General features: G+C 38.5%; 2 protein-coding genes across 2 annotated transcripts; both read left to right on the top strand.

Annotated features, from left to right (window-relative positions):
- Window positions 1–4,129: 4,129 nt before the first annotated feature.
- On the top strand, window positions 4,130–7,213 carry ptcd2 (pentatricopeptide repeat domain 2). The gene is made up of 10 exons (XM_006796803.3): window positions 4,130–4,259; window positions 4,635–4,727; window positions 4,813–4,942; window positions 5,037–5,154; window positions 5,258–5,336; window positions 5,462–5,553; window positions 5,651–5,764; window positions 5,864–5,938; window positions 6,025–6,138; window positions 6,432–7,213. Exons 1-10 carry the CDS (start codon window positions 4,130–4,132, stop codon window positions 6,651–6,653), a joined length of 1,167 nt encoding a protein of 388 aa, XP_006796866.2. The 3' UTR covers window positions 6,654–7,213.
- A 628-nt stretch (window positions 7,214–7,841) lies between these two features.
- On the top strand, window positions 7,842–15,443 carry cacfd1 (calcium channel flower domain containing 1). Its single transcript, XM_006796802.3, has 5 exons — window positions 7,842–8,505; window positions 10,785–10,857; window positions 11,415–11,540; window positions 11,692–11,799; window positions 12,198–15,443. Exons 1-5 carry the CDS (start codon window positions 8,397–8,399, stop codon window positions 12,286–12,288), a joined length of 507 nt encoding a protein of 168 aa, XP_006796865.1. The 5' UTR covers window positions 7,842–8,396; the 3' UTR covers window positions 12,289–15,443.
- Window positions 15,444–17,627: the final 2,184 nt, after the last annotated feature.

Raw genomic sequence — 17,627 nt, 5'->3', positions numbered from 1 at the left:
TATTTATTTTAAATTAAATGCCCAGCATGCCTTGGTTTAGCCACCCAAACTAAGAGCACCTGTATTTGTATCTGTTGGTACTATATCTATCATTAGAAATCTGTCACTGGCTACATAGAAACTCCTCTACACTATCTGTTCATTTTCAGTCATGTGGCAGGGATTGTTGGCTGTAAAGTGAAATTGTGGCCGAGTGAAAATTACTTCTTTTAGCCTCATGCCAACAAATGTCCCTGAAAGTCAGAATTGAGGAGAGATTTATGTCCCCACAGAGATTTACAGAGTGGACTGGAAGCCTCATTTAGTTAGTCTAAGGGGATGTGATGAGGCTAAAATAGCTAAGAGTGAGAGTGCTTTAATACAATCTGTAGGGGTATTAATATAATCTTGTAAATGTGTTTTAAGCTTTGGTTTATATACTGCCAATAGATTATATACTTACATTCATATTTTCATGTTTTTTTGTATTACTGATTGATTTGACAACCAGATTAATCTACATGACATTTAATTATATTCAAAATGAATTCTGATAGTTTTTCTTACCGTCACAAGTCATATTTTTCCAAAGCTGTTAGATGTTTGTTACCAATTAGTTAACATTATCATGCTAATGTTCCAAATAAAAATAATGAGCATTTGTGGATTAGCATTGGTATCATTCAGCTCAAAGCACAGCCATGACTAAAAGGCTTGAAGATACAAGTCATTAGCTACTTTTGATCGATCACTTTGTTGAAACAATTCATGCATAACTATTGAGAATCTGTCAAACTGTAAAAGAAATATGTATTTAAAAACTAATTAACTAATTGTGCACAATAAAAGTTGTTGATGGATTAAAAAAAAAGTATAACGTTAGTGTAAAATTGTCTGCAGTGCTGTCTAGTTGTTCTGACATTGGCATCTCATTGCCAGCGAAGCTATACAAAAACATGAATTACATTTTTTAAAAAAAGCATAACATTCATATGCTTTATTGTTTGTTGGAAGATGCTTAAACAGATGCTAACAAACCAATGCCACTCCAAAGCGTGCAGCTCACAGGAGATTTAAAGATAAAAACAATAATATATGGATAGATTGATAGCTACACAGAGAACAAGAAACGTGTCACAAGAATATGAAGAATGAAAAAGAAAAGGCAGAAAGGAGACTGATGATTTCAGACTTTCTGCAGCATGAACTAAACACAAGAGCCTTTCAGATCTGATGCCCCAGAGGTACCGGCTGAGAAAGAACAGATCACCAAGAAGGAACACAGAGAATCAAGATGATAGGAAATGTCTTCACCATTCAGAGTCATTTTGTTGTGCAGTGGGAGACCACAGCTTCACATGTTTGATGTCTCAGAGCAAGTGAACACTGAGCTTTGCCACCCAAGCTTTCGGGGCTTTTAGCTAATATACAGCACTCTAGTAAACGGACAGCCTTTTTTCTTTTATAATGTATGCATATTTCCTTCGGCCTACTACTTATTTATAAGTTATGCAAATAAGGGAGAATCCCTACTGTTTCTTCAAACCCTAAGCACAGCCATGGGCCTTTAAGATCAGCCTGCAATCAGTGTAATCATAAGGCATTCTACAGATGAAGAAAAGCTGTGGCTTTATACGTCTAACACAACCAGTCTCTCACAGTAATCATTACCAGCTGTTTTTCTTTTTTTTCTGCTCCAAAACTGTCTCAGTGGGGACATTTATTAATGATGATGGGGCACCCCAGGCAATTTCCAAAACTAAAGGGAAGTGCACGCAGGGATAAATCAAAGAAGATGTAAGTGCTGTGATCTGTCAGCTGAACCTGGCCATTTGTCAAGGGAAATCGGAGTCTGAGTGCTAAAATAGAACCCCTACAAACAGTGTCGTGCTCCCTGTCGATTATTGCATCATTCCAGCAACTTCGCACAAGCTGCCATCACACTGATCACTCAGCCTGTGGTTATAGATAAGCAACACAGGTTTTAAAGTATGTGAAAACAGCCATATGCTGTTATAAAAACAGAAAGAGAGAGAGATGGAGAGGGAGAGAAGGAGAAGCCCATAGAGACACATACACCTTGCAGGAAACCATAAATTATACAAGGCCCCGTGTCTGATTGGCCAGACACGGGAGCCAGCAATCTCAGCCGGATGGGCTGAGTTCATGTTGCCAAGGCAACTGTGGGGGATCCTCCCAGTCACAGCCCTATTTTCTCTGTGAAAGACTATCCATCTTAGGAGTTCATTTAAGAAAATACCTTAATTATAGGAATTAAGTTTTCAAAACTCAAAACTTACACTGCTTTGCGAAACAGCTTCAGACTGAAAAATTGCTTCATCTATAGCTGCCCACTGCCTTCAGGGAGAAACCACCTAAACATTCAAACCTGTAGGAAATGAGGTAAAAGAGAGTGAAAAACTACTGCATACTGGGTTCCATTTATGAATTGATTTACTGCTAATAAACAACATGTATATTTTTCTTTTACTGTAGTAGTCTGTCTGAATTTTAACATTTTTGACATTTTTCTTACACCCCCACCATGAGAAAGATTAAAAAAAGCATGCAAAGGCATGATTATATAATACTGTGCGGGTCAATGGGTACAGTAACTAGCAGCAGAGTTTGGCACTTACTGCAGCCTTTTTTGTTAAAGTAATGTTCCTTTAAAGTAATTAAAGGAATTCACAAAACATAATCGCTTTTACTACACTGCTTGCACGCAGAAGGATATTATTGCATTGGAAGTCACAAAAGCCACCCAAATTGGCTCTGTGGTTCAGTGACCTGACACAATTTATACAGCTGGAAAAAATAAAGTATACTCTCAAGGGGTCGAAGGAGAGATTCTTTGCCGTTTGGGATACATTGCTAAAACATTTAGAGAAAATTAAAACCATACCCATCTGATACTCGCTTGGCAGCTACCGTATACCCTTATTGTTATGATGACGATTAATTTTGTGCAAACTATTGCCTTTTAAGTGCATATATTTAAATATGGTGAATTTTGATGTAGGGGGTGGGGTACACATATAAAAAGAAGCATTGTAACTTCGTTACATGTATATCTTTGTATTACATTCTTGACGCTCAATAAAAAATATATAAAAAAATTTAATGAATTCATTCATAGCCCTACTTGTAACCAATATTTTCTTTTTTTTTCTGCATGGCATGAAATTGGCATACAATTTTTGAATGGTTTTGGATTTTATAATGTAAATTATGGATCTCTTGCACAAATTGTATTATCTTATCTTATCCTATCTTATCTTATCTTATCTTGTTTTATTGTAAGTGCAAAATATGATTTGGCAGGATATAGGTGTTTGCTCATTAGAGAACATTATGTGAGTTTTTGATTCACCTTTTAAAAATATAGACATAGTGGAGCCCAAAGTGACAAGGGGATCTGGAATGATAGCTTGAAACAGAAGAAACATTTTACAGAGGAGGTGAATTTTATCTTAGCACTGTAAATGTCAAACAGGCCCAGAAATGACTTAAATATAAATAAAAAATTAATTGTTTATTCAGTAACAAATATTACAGTACACAGCAATATAGTAACAAAGAATAATACCATATGAGTGTAAACTCATAGTTGACTTTATGAGTCCCTGCATTTTACATTATTAAACTGTGTATATTATACCTCACTGTGTGGGTACAGTACAAACACTGTAGCTGCTCCAAGCAATGACGCCAACCAGAAATGTTCTGCAGCACAACAGCACCACCTGCTGGTTAACAGAAAAACACATTTTCCTGTTTGCTGCCGTTTTGTTCAGTAATAAAATTTCGCGTGGCCTTTCTGGAAACCACGATTCAAATGATATAGTTAAAGCTTCGTTTTAAATGACGATCACATCATTTCTGATGTATAATGAAAAATCTGTCTCCTTTGACCTGCTTAAAAAAAACTGAGCCGGGTCATTAAGCCGTGCCATTTTGGATCATACCAACTGGAAATTGCACATGACGGAATTAAAGATAATAACTAATTATATTATTCAGATTAAATAAAATATAGACATTTTTAAGTGTTTTAATTTGATATGGCTTATTTTCCTGGGCGGAAATTATTTTTCATTTAAAACCTTGCTTTATTATTACCAATAACATCCCCTTTGATTTCATTGCCATGGTACAGCCTGTGGGAGATATGGCGCTGGGCAGACTTGGTAAATGTTGTCGGTCGTTATTATTTGAGCCCTCTAAAGGAGTTTTTTACGGTGTTTTACAGCTAAGCTGGATTGAAGGCTGCATAGGAGGTAAGACAAACAAAAGTCGCCAACAAATGTTGTCACTCTTTAAAAGGTAGTATGAAAACTGCGTGGTTTGCATAGCGGGGAGCTAGCACCCTGTAAAGCAAGCACACGTGAATTAAAGCAAGGTACAGCTGCTAATGGGGGTACTGAACGTGAAATAAAGCCCACCAGAGTTTGGACTTTAAAGCTTAACTGTTGCCGCTGTTGTTCTCTCTGGCTATGTGAGTATTGTGCAAGCTATTCTATGCAAGGCTACCTTATCACAGGGACTCGTAAGAGCTTTCTTCTCGTATAGTTATTATTTTTTTTGCCCATATATGATTGCCATGTGTTGGTAACTGATTATGGATTCATCCACGCATTTTAACCACCCTACAGCAAAAAGGCATTTGTTGTCGGAAGATGTTATCAAGCTACAAGACTTCCAGCAAAGAAAGCTGGCAGTGGCTCACCATGTCAATGGATCGGAAGGTAAAGTAGTTATTCTTGCCACTGGCCCAGCTCTGCAAATTTATGTCGTATAAAACTTACTTTTTGTGTAAACCTCAAACTACAGGGAATTATATTAACCTATTCAGTGAGAAGCTGCAAAGGAATGAGCTGATATTGCGGGATGATTTGAAGCTTCTCCTTCACTTGTGCCAGTCAGCAGATGACATGCAAATAGCCAGAGATGCCATCTATAGGTAAGTGCAGCATTCATACAGGGATATTTGTTAAAAAAAAAAAAAAACAACCCAGCCAAATCTCACTTACCCATTGCTGGCTTGCTCTCATAAGGTATCACACAGAAAACCGTAACTTGTTGTATGGAGACTTCAAATTTGGTCCTCTCTTCATGAGATTGTGCTATGAGTTGGGTCTGGAGAGCATGGCTTTTACTACAATAACAGACAAGGTAAACTGGGTAACATCCAAATTTAACTTAAACAACAATAACTAGAATGGGCATATACTTTTTTGTTTGACTAATAACATTTTATTTTCTCCTGTCTGAACAGATCATGAAAGGATTTTTCCACGACACCACATCCTTTAATATAGCCATAGACATGTTGTTCATGAAAGGCTCCTTTGAAAGTAAGTAACAGATTAACTCTCCTGTGCTTTTTTTTTTTTTGTGTGTGTGTGTGTGTGTTTGTTTGTTTTTCCTCCCACAGTGATTATGATATTTATATAATAATGCAAACTTTTAACTATTGCAGATGCTTTGGAGGTTCTAAGAACCATGAGGAGCCAAGGCATACCATTCAACAAAGACACTCTCACGTTAGCAGCTGGTACCTGCTATAAGCTGGTAATGTTTCAGATATTTTACTCTTTTATTTTCATTCAACATTACAACCTTATTTATTCTTATATTTGGAGCGATGCCCTGTTTTTGTGTTGGTCAGAATACGGCAGAGACCTACCGAATCTGCATCGCGCTCATAGAAGAGGAACAGACCAGAGGGCAGTTCATCCCGAGGCATACTTACTGTTTTGCTGTAGCACTAGCACTTCGAAGAGTGAGTTTTACATTATGTACCTCTTTTGCATGAAGTGAGATATAGCACATATTTAGAGCATCATTTGTTTTCTTTTCTTTGTGTGTGTGTGTTTTCCAGGGTGACCTTGAAAAGGCTCAGTCATTATTTTCACAAATTATGAGCACCGACAGCAGATTATGCCAAAACTTTAAGGTAAAGGTGCAGCATGTAAAATGTAATGTGCATTACTTCTTGTATTTCTTCTTCCTTTCATTCTGTGTAATTTGTTTGTACTTTAGGTCCTAATACTAACAATGTCTGGAGCGTTGGCAGAGGCTATTTCTATCCTTTCTGCAGCCATGTTGCCAAAAAGTCCATCTTTTGTAAAAAAGCCAGAGTTTTCTCAGGAGGTGGTAAGTGAAACTACAGCTACTTAAAATTACTGCAGCTGCCAGGCGATTGGTTAGGGTTACATAATTGTTGTTAGTGTAAATGCTTATCTACAAGATGAGTGGTGCATTTAAAGTTCTACACATTTTTTTTCCTGTTTTAAACATTGGAAAATCTAGTCCAAAGGAATTTTGATGTATCCTTGTGCTGTTATTATTAATCCATGCTACTCTGAGGAAATGTTACTCAGATTGTTCTCTCAAGCTTGAGTGAACAATCATCTGCTCAAGAGTTGACTTGGTGTCATCCGTTTCAGGTGGATTTGCTACGTTTGCGGAGTCAAGGCAGGCCGCATATAATAAAAGTGGAGCAGGTAGTGACTCAGCTTGAAAGAGACGGTCAGGTGACTCAGCAGACGCTCGATGACATGCTGTGCCGCACGCCCACAGGGAAGAGGAAACCAGCGCCAATAGGACTGGAGAGGAGAACTAGCCGGAGAACTCTAAAGCCTCTACAGTCCACTTTACTGTCAGAGTGAGGCTAGAGTTGGCCATTTAAACACTCTGACATTTCCCAGATTTGACTTTGATGTTATAAACGCACTCATATGATATTTAAGGGCCCTGAACAGCAGCCTATTAAAACATGCTTGTCCTCGCCAGTGCAGATACAACAGCCCATAGCATTGCACCTAAAGAAGCAAAATTGCCAAGTGGAAAGTTTATTTTTCTACTGCATCAGCATCATTGACAGAGTCTGTGCGATCTTCAATAAAGAACACTTTAATATTTTATGTTAAGTGTGTTTAAAATAAATTCACAGTACCTGTGCATACTCTTAGACTAATGAATTATTATGTGAAGGCACAAAGCAACACTTTTGAGAAAAGGTAGGTTGCCATCTTTAATGCTGAGTCATTTAACAGTCTTGTGTCATATGCATTAACTATCGTTAGCTACCAAGAAATCAGAAACGGGGACAGGTTTATTTGTAAGGCTCGTTTGGAGGTCATAAGTGGGTTTTCTTTTTGTTGGGGGAGAAGTGTGTTATGTGTATGAATGAGTGATCAAAGACAGATTTATTAAAAAGCTAAAGTTTTGGGGGGTGTTTCTGGAATCAAATGATTTTGCTTTCTCATACTTTCTAAAGAGGACACTGGCGATTGTAAAGAGCAAGCACTGGGTATGTTGTGAGTTTTCCCTGTAGTCGACACTAGATATTTCCCACATCTTTAGTGTGGTTTAAAGGTTTAGTGTGTCTTGGATTTCTATATGGATGGGGAGAAAAGTGGGCCAGACCCGTGAGTCTGAAGACATTTAATTACACATTTAAAAGTTCCTGAGATATCTTATGAGAAAAAGAAATTCAATTGTAACTGTACAACTCAGTGTTTCTACATGGCCTGTACTATGAAGAATAAAAGAAATGTGTTACAGAAACATTTGTTTTTAAAGAAAAATTCTATTTGGTAGATACTGAAAAAGAAATTGAGATTTCTGTAATTTAAACATGTAATATAGTTGGGAGAGGTCTTAAATGGTACTAACCAGCCACAATACCTTCGCTACTCTTGAGTGTACACTCCCAGCACCTAATGCGACAACTTAAAAATAACATTACTTTAGTAGAAAATTATTACAATGCCAACACATGGATGTGAAATGCTAGTATTTCTACTGTAACAGCATAAATTAAGTACAAATGCAAACCAAACCCGCCCGTAGGAATTTGCCCGGATGTAAACAAACCGTGACGTACATCGGAACCTTCCCACAATGCACTGCTTACGTCTATTTAACACGTAAAGAGGCGAAAGACTGAGCTGCTAAATTAACCTGAACACACCGGATGGTCAGTTTGGAAACAGCAGAAAGAGCGTGTTTGTTTTTTTATGTGACTGATTTTGAAGTTGAAGTTATATGAGGCGGTGCGGCGACATCCTCGCCTAGCGGCCGCTGGTGGCGGTGCTTTTTAGCGTTAGCTTGCCGGTTTGCTGGGACTGTCTTAAGCCGTGTGTAGAGGCTCCTCGTAACATCGGGCAGCTGACCCCAACTGGAGCAGACAAAGGAAAGAAAATAATTTATTTTAAAAAAGACGTATAAACTGAAAAAGATATCAAACTATTCGAAGGGACTGCGAGGTCGGAATAATAAGATGGTTAGGAATTAGTTTGCTGGGTATTGTTACATTAATTTATAGATTCATATTTGGGTGTTTGGTGGTTTGACATTTGTAAATACTGGCTTTGGTTAGCTTTAGCAAGCGTAGCTAGAAAAACACAATGAGCACCGAAGAGACGGCAGCGCCTACAAAATCCACTCCGGATGATGATGGAATGACATGGTGGTACAGATGGCTCTGCAAAATAGCTGGGGTTTTGGGAGGAATATGTAAGTAGTTGTCAAAGTCTTATGTCACTCCTCGAGTAAATAACGTTACGTCCACAGAAACCCAAATCCTGCCATGACCACACGCTTAGCTTTAGTTAATACCACAGACTGTGCACTATGACCACTGCTGCTGCTGTGTGCCAGGTCACGACATTTACTTATTTTGTGTGACAGCTATGTGATTAATCTTTACGCCGTAATTGATACTGTTATGTGGCCTCCTCAGTATGCAGATGAGGGGCAGCTGCAGAGTGACATGGCATTTTTTATAACGTAACATCTGTTTTAGATTGTGAATATGCCGCAATTTAACTGCACAGCCACTAAACAAAAGCTTTGTCACTGCTTTGTCCCCCTCGCTGCAGCAGCAGCCACTCCTGGACACAGTCGGTTTGTTTGTTTTTTCATGCCACAGCAGCTTGTTCTGCCAAAACGAACCGCGGTGTACACGCACATACTCAGGTATTCCCCTCAGGAGTTTCATGTGAGGCTTTTTATTTATTTATTTAAATATAACTGCTGTCTCTGCAGTTTTTGCAGTATCCCTGATCCACCCTTCCCCTCCCTGTATCCATCTCTCCTTCACAGTGACACCAGAGTCACCGTGGCCGTATCACATTAACAGCTGCATATTCAGTGGCTTCTGTATTATTAAGGAAGCTGGATTGTCTGAGTGCAGTGGATGAGTTTCAGCATGAAGCTGCTCTGTGGTGTTATTTGGTTTAGTTACCACAGTGGTGAAAACTGCAAGACTTGAATATTTTCTCAACTCCACCCTAAAAATACAACTCTGTGTAGACATAGATTGGGGTTCTGCACTCAAGGATTTTTACGATTTAGTGCAAGGTGTTTGTTTGTTTGTTTTTTTACATTTAAAAAATTAGAACTTTTTCATTTTATTATTTTTATTTATTTATTTATTTTTGATTGTTTGATACCTTACAGCAAATTCTGTAAATTCTAATAAAATATACATTAACTTTCAGGATTTTTCTTCTTTTTTTAATTATCTAAAACAAATTTTTTACAGCTTTAGCATTTTTATTTATAACATTAACTACTGGCAAATAACCTTTTGCATTTCCTTTTTGTTGTTGTTTTTTTGCAGATTTTGCAGAGCTTAGAGTCCTGTCCTCAATACTGCTTAATACTTAATACAGTGTTTAATATAAGATTTAGAAGCAGTGAGATTTTTTCAGATATATCTTCTTTTTAAAAAAAAAAAATATAGCTGTGGACTTCACATATGAAGTATTGTAATTTCAGTGTAGTGGATACATATAAGCGCACACACAGCAGACTGAAGATATAATAAGAGCCAACGCCAAAACTTTACCTGTTCTATTCTACATGGATATTGTGTATATAGATAGCACTTCTTGTGTTTACAGTTGACTTCATTACATTAGTGTGAATCAAACTGGCAGTAATTTACACCATTAGTTCATTTTCTGTGTTAATTGCTTTATTTCACACACATCCGTGATATGTGAGATGCCAAGTTGGATACATTAGAGCCTGCCAGAAATCCTTACATGTAGGAAGTAGACATGGCTTTTTTACACAGCTTTTGAACTCACCATTTTCTACTGAGCTTTTGATCTGTCTCATTTTCTGCTGTACACATATTTATTTATTTTTACATACAATAGTGGACCTTCTGCTTCTTAGCAGTGGAAAATCGTCCTCACACTGAGTAGACGTTGTTTATCATAATCACTGTGGAGAAATGCTGCGAGTGAAAGGATTAAAAGGTTTCAAACAAATGCTAGCCAAAAAGAGGAACGCGGCCTCAGTTATGATGCAGTTATTATTAAAACACTCTGAAACAAATTCTCTTGTACATGAAAAAGGCAGCAGGCTTTGATTTTTGACCTGATTTCTGTCAAATTTATTCTGTGTAGTTAATCTTTGGCCCAGGCCTTGTTTCATAATCGCCCTTTCATCGAGATAGGCGTGCTGTATTTGAACAGTTTATTTGATTTTCGTTTACTTGTGTCAGAACAAACACAGAGCACAGTTGTAGCGATCACGAGACCTCTTTGATTCTGTGTTTGTCGTCCTTTTGCATTCGTATGTTCCATATTTTCCACGTCACTAAGCAGCTTACACATGACAACTTTCCCACACAACTTTCGACACTGAAGTGACTGAACTGTATTAACAGCTTCAGCCGGATGTATGGGATGGATTATTTTCTCTATCACGCAATGATCTGCTTCTGTGGTGTCATAATAACAGCCCTTTGCTTTGTGTTTTGTCCTGTCCAAATCATGCAGCCTGTGCCATCTCAGGAGTGTGGAACTGTGTCACTGTGAACCCTCTAAACATTGCTGCTGGAGTGTGGATGGTGTAAGTCCCATTATTGTCACACTTTTGTAATATTCACATGCCACACAGCTAGATAGTTTAAAGGACAGTTTAGAGGTGAAAATGCAGTAAACATTATACCAAATTACCTCTTTTTAGGCAACACTGTGTGTTGGTGATGTAGCGCATTCAAAGACAATCAGACAGTTGCCTTTTCTGGTCCAGTTTGTGTAAAGTAATGATTGAAGACACCAAATGAAGAGCCTTTCAGCGAACTACACATTGATATTGAGCAGAAGTCTCATATAGCCACCTAACCACACCTACTCCTCTAACAAAGGAGGTATGAAGAGTAAATTGGAGCATCTTGCGCCAAAGTACCTTAACAATTCTTGATTTTAGGTAGGATTTTTACGTTATAAGCAGGTTAATGGGTAACTGTATCTCCAATTTGGCTAGCTGGCTCACTGTGAGAACTTTGTTGTTGTTTCCATGACAGCACAATACATCTTTTCCAACTAGCTGCTGCTTTTAGTAAAAGGAAAGGGCAAAGAATGATTTCCTTGCCGTGCTTACGTATCCTCTCCTTCTTTCTCAAGGTTGAACGCCTTTGTGTTGTTCCTCTGTGAAGTCCCGTTTTGTTGTCAGTTCATCGAGTTTGCTAATGCGGTCGCAGCTCGTGCAGACAAACTCAAACCCTGGCAGAAGGCCTTCTTCTATTGTGGGTGAGGATGATTTATGCCACTGGAGACAGAAATGAACTATATGGGGGAAAAATAAAAAACATTTGGAACTTGGGTTTTCTGATAGTTGTGCACATCGCATATAATCTTGGAAATGTACTTAATCGGATTCAATGACTTTGCCTGTTCTCAGGATGGCTGTGTTTCCTGTATTCTTGAGTTTCTCCTTTACAACCTTGTTTGGGAACGCCATTGCCTTTGCTACAGGAGTGCTGTACGGCCTCGCTTCTTTAGGCAAAAAGTAAGAAAGACGATATAATGCATCTGAAATATCTACACAGCACAGACTGTGCAATAACGTGTTTTTTGATATCTCACCCACATTATATCCCATTGAAACAGGCTCTCACATTAAACATTAAACGTGTCATTATAACAAGTTAACATGTTTTTAATCTCAAGTTTAAATGCTCTAACAGTTCTAATGTGATTTATGTGGTTTCTTTTGTTGTTGTTTATTCACGTAAAGTAACTTTTCACTTTTCAAGGTGAGCTGTCCGTTAACCTTGCAGTTAACAGTGTCATCTATTCCTGTCATTCTTTCTTTCTTTTTTTCCTCCCCACACTTCCCTGAACGTAACATTTTATTATTACCATCATTCTCCTGCACCCCTGTCTTTCCTTTCCCTCCTCTTCCAGGGGAGATGCAGTGACTTACGCCAGACTGCAGCATCAGAAACAGGGGGATGAAGAGAGGATGACAGGAACGACAAACGGGGCTCCAGAGTGAGGCCTTTTCACCAGCTGTTGTTTCTTTTCCTCCTCCTCTGTTCTACACTTGGAATTTTTCTCCTGTCCTCTATCCATCCTACCTCTTTCTCCACACCCCTTTCTTTACTTAAATGTTACATTCTTGTTGCGCTCACCCGCAAAACAGATTCAGCCTGTTATTTGGTACATGCCCTATAAACGGGATTCATGATTGTGACCTGATCACTTATATTTAAAACTTAGTTTTTATGTTTTGCCGTGTTTTGCTGGTTTCAGTCATACAGCCTTTATTTTTCTCTCTTTCTTTTTTAAACTGACATTGTTGTCGCCCATAAAGCCTTTCAGGAAATCTGATCAGAAATTAATGTGATTGTAAATTGTACATATTTGACTTCAGGTTATTCACTTTGACTTTAAGGCTGCAGTTCAGAGTTGTGTGTCAGAGGAATTCACCCCTTTGCATTCTTTGTGTGTGAGTGTGCCTCCCTGCTGTGGCACCGTGTCTCAATGCAATTTAACAACCGTGTGGCCAGAGTGGGTATACTTTTGTTTTGGGCACAGCGATGTACACAGTGTCAGCAGTACAACACATCAGCGGGTTAAAAACAACAACAACAAAAAAGTTATTACACTTTAATAATGCACAATGTCTCGAGGTAAAGAACCGCGTGTATCAGGAGCAGGAATTGTAGCAAACAGAGCTGCCCTCGCAGAGCTGGGAGAGTGGAATTATTGCCTGGAAGAACGTGACTCTTTTCTCAGCTGTCCTCAGATCAGATTTGTCACATTTTGGGATTCTCTTCAGGCGCAGGAGGCTACGTTTGCAGCTGCGAGGCACGATGTGCATCACATATGTGTCAGATCACACTTCAGTAAAACTCAGAATCAGTTGGGGAGGGAAGCCTTCTCAAGTTGCGGATGAGCCACAGCTCATCTAGAGAGACAGGTTTATTTTCTGTATCCTCTGAAGGCTGAGACCTGATCTACTAGAGAACTTTGAGCTATGTTTACTTGCGCGTTGCACTGGCACAAACTGGGTTTGGCGTTAAAAACAAAAAAATAACACGGTCAGTATTCACAATGACACTGCAGCGACAAGATTGCGTTTAAGTGGTGCAAACTTTTGCGACTGGCCCTGTTGCGTATGTATTTCTGGAAGTTTACTTTCTCAACGCACAAAATACAAGGAGGAGAATATTTAAATCACATGATACACAGTTTACTGCTACCTGCGGCAATATTTAACGCAGAAAAAACACTAACCACGCTTATAAATACTATCTGAGGATTGCACTCATGCGCTAATTTGCCTCACTTAGTAAGTCTGGACAATAAAAAGCGATTGCAGGAATAAGCGCTGTCACTCCAGAATGTATTATTGTATTTGAGAATGTTAAGGACTGTATCGTCTTCTGACGATAATTAACATTCCTCTTTGGTTTGACTGAGTTAACAACATATGATTTGCGTGTAATATTTTTGTATGTGGCTGTGTTTTGATTTCATGACCTTTTATCAACAACCTAGAAATTTCTAGACCAGGAATGTCAAAGTGATTTTACGTCATGGGCCACATGTGACTTGTTTTTATCTTAAGTGGGCCGGACCTGAAACTCCCTGTTCTGTCAGTGTAAAGACATTTTACTACACATTTAAAAATCCCTCAGATGCAAAAAAGTGCAGATTTTTCTACATGATCAAAAAATGTTGCTGTAGTACATGAACGAAACGCATGAGCACAAATAAATGTGTAAAATTACAGAACAAAATGTTCTGGTAGCTCTGCTGTAACTACGAAACTGAAGGATTGTGCTGATTCTAATGTGGACTCATTGTAGAAAAAGAATTCTGCATTTAATAGTGAAAAAAACGATCTTTTCTGTGATTTAATTGTTTATCTATTACTTAATTACTTTAGGGTAGTATGGATGGCAATCGGGGAGGTCCTTATGTGTAGAAAAAAGCTCTAAAGCTCATGAAAACGCAGTTAAAAGTCCAATATCAAAGCCATTCTGTGGGCCAGATTGGAGTCTTTGCCGGACTGATTCTGGCCCCCGAGCCTTATGTGTGACACCCTCAGTCTAGGCACCTAATGTCTGTCAACCAAAACCTTTTATAAATCTCTGGCCAGTGATTTCAGTAGCATAGCTTCTGAGCACACACAGGTCTAAACTGCAGCTTGACGTCATATTTGAGGGATATTTTTAACATTGGAGAATGTATCTGGTGCATCCAAAGATAGAGACCTTTTATCTTTATTTTTGTTTTGTGCTTTTTATACATTAACTTTTCAGTTGGGTTAAGTTCAGTTGAGGTATTTGTGTAGCTTTCAGTTGAATGGCAAAACCTGCTTGTGCTGCTAACGGACCAGTCGCCAACTTGTGGCATGTAGATTTTGTGAAACGTCATGAAACGAGGAGCAAAACTGTGCACTCATTTGGGAATCTTTGTGTAGCTGGGTTTTTTGTTTTCCTGCTTAAGAATCCGTTAATAAGTATCTGCTGATTTCTTTGTGTCTGACATACTGCTCTCTTATGCTCTACCAAAACCCATCCACAGTTTAATGAAGGGAAGTGTCTTGATTCAGGGAGTAATTGGTCTGTATCCCACACAGTCACCACAGCAATGGTTTCACTCAAATGAGGTATGCAGTGCTCACCAGTGTACCGTGTGTGTGGTTTGTTTTTGGGCCTTGCCATTGTTATTTTAGCAGTAATAAGGATGGAATAAGTGTTTACACATACCTCTTACAGCTGTTTGTACCTTAAGTCTTGACTGAGTGAATTATTCATACCATCACCATCAGCTCTCAGGTATCATAGTTAACAGTGCACAGCACACAAAACCAGCCTGTGCGTAGGTCCCAGTCGAAGCCTGACTCTACGATTTTACTGTATCACCCGAGTCAACGTGAAAAGCATTTTGTCATGCAATTAAAACGGACACAAAACAGCCTTCACACACATCCAATCCAGTGATATGCTAAAGTCTAACACTATAAAAGCGCTCCACTGCTGTTTTAACACTGCTTTCTCTGTCCACGGCCATCCACAACAAAACGAATTGCTGCAGGTGTTGAGTGTATCTTGTGCTGTAAGGGATATGTGAATAATGTGTGTTGTGATGTGAATCCTGATCATGTTACAAATTAGTGAATAAACAAAATTGCTACTACTGCGTGGTGTTGTCTTCTTCTGTACCTTTTTGTATCACTCTCAGGTTTGTATTTCTTCTATCACGATGATCAGGTCAAACTTTACATGTTTATATTAATGTCAGAGCCCATCTAACTTAGTAACTGCAGTTATGTCCTCTGTCATTTCAAATATTTCGTGTATAAGACATAATAAAAAACTGTTTTTTACCAAATCCTCTTATTAGGTAAATACTGTACATGACATGCATTACTTATTTAGCAAAAATGATGGCCTAACATCTCCACTTTGGTCTCATCTGTCCAGAGGACTTCCAGAAATCTTGTAGTTTGTTCAAATGCAGCTTTTTAGTTGTGTTGCCATGTTCTTTTTAAGATGTTACGTCCCTCTGCAGCCTCTAATCTGCTCAGTGTGTTCAGCTGGTGCTAATTGGCCACACCTAGTCAGGTGTGGCTAAAAGCATACCTGAGGCAAGCTTCCCAGGAGCTCACTTGTCTTTGCCTTGGTGGCACCAGCCATTTTAGCCGACCTGATATTCCATTTTAAGACAAAACCTCTGTTCACCTACACTCTGGTATTCGTCTCCTTTTTTATGTTGCGGCTTTGAGCCGGGTCGTAACAAGAGAAGAGGCTTTCTCCTTCTTGTTTAGTTGCTTTCTACTTCTGCTGTCAAAAGTTTTCTCATATAACATCCTAACTAAAGAGTTGGAGATGTAGCTCTTTTGCAGAGTAATGCACATTTTGACCTTGGGGTCATCATCCACTCGTGGGAAGATTGGCAACTGTGTTGAATGCTTTTCCACTTGAATAATCTTTCTGACTGTAGAATGACACGCTACAAATTATTTCTAAGTGGCTGTATAACCCCACCCAGATTGACTGGCATCGACAAGATCTTTGCTGATGTCAACAAGCTGCTAAAACTTCTGTTTTTTTTAATGGAGATGCACACACCTCCTGAGCTTCTCTATTAAAAGTGGGAAAAAGTAGTGAGGATGTGTTTAGTATTCTCATGCTGCTTCTTAGTTTTGGTTTGGTTTATGTTTAATAAATAGTGATGTGGTGTAATATATCATGTTTTTGTCATTCATCCAATTTTAAGACCTGCTAGGGGTCCTGGTTAGATTTATCACGTTTCCTCCCCTCATCCCAAACCAGGCTGCCTCTCCCTGAACTAGGTTCTGCTTGAGGTTTCTTCCTGTTAAAAGGGAGTTTGCCTTCCCACTGTCAACAAAGTACTTGCTCATAGGGGATCATATGATTGTTGGGGTTTTCTCTGTAGAGACTTTACCTGACAATGTAAAGCGCCTTGAGGCAACTGTTGTTGTGAATTAGCACTATATGAATAAAACTGAATTAAATTGAATTGAACTGCTGTTCTCATATGCAAAACCTTAGAACTGGAAGTGTTTCTTTTAATTTATTTTGTTTTTTGCCATTAATGATTACTCTGGTTAAAAAGTTGTACACCTGGGAAAAGTAAGTATGATATGTCACAGTCACGCGTGGTTCTTTTCAGTTCTTTTTCAAATGTTATTTCCATTTACTGCAGCTAGGTAGAACCTTTTTCCTCTTTAAATTATTCAGCTGTGGTTGAATCTGGGCAGAACATCCTGCTCCTGCTCCTTCTGAAAGCTTTAAAAGACAAAGCATCTCTCTGTCTGAAGTGTGGAGTTAGGCAAGAAGATGAATACTGATGAAAGACAAAATTTTATAAAAAGATTTCTGTTATACACTAGGGGTTTGGGGCAATTTTGTTAAGTGTTAGAATGTTTTGGGGCGCCTTTGATTGTGTTTTCTTAATAAAACAATTTCCCACTGACATTTTAAGATCCTTTCAGACAAATAAGCCTTACTTTGAATAATAATCTTGGGAAAAAATGACCCCTTTATGTTTTGAAAAAACAACTGAAAGCAAGTAAAATTTGTTTATTTTTCATGAGGTCCTCTCTGCCATTTTTTTTTAGACTGCACAAACGGTGTTTGTGACAACTGTATATTGAATTTCATTCAATTTCAGTTTTATTTATACATCACCACATCACAAGAGTCACCTCAAGGTGGTTGTAAGGTAGGGTAAGGTAATGATTCTGCAATAATACAGAGAAAACCCCAAAAACCAGACAACCCCCTTTGAGTTCCCACTTGGTGACAGTGGGAAGGAAAAAGTCCCTTTTAACAAGAAGAAACCTCTGGTAGAATC

Source organism: Neolamprologus brichardi, chromosome 7 (genome assembly GCF_056152115.1).
Source record: "Neolamprologus brichardi isolate AB-2024 chromosome 7, ASM5615211v1, whole genome shotgun sequence".
NCBI classification, from domain to species: Eukaryota; Metazoa; Chordata; class Actinopteri; order Cichliformes; family Cichlidae; genus Neolamprologus; species Neolamprologus brichardi.
This window is presented reverse-complemented; position numbering and strand designations above follow the sequence as displayed.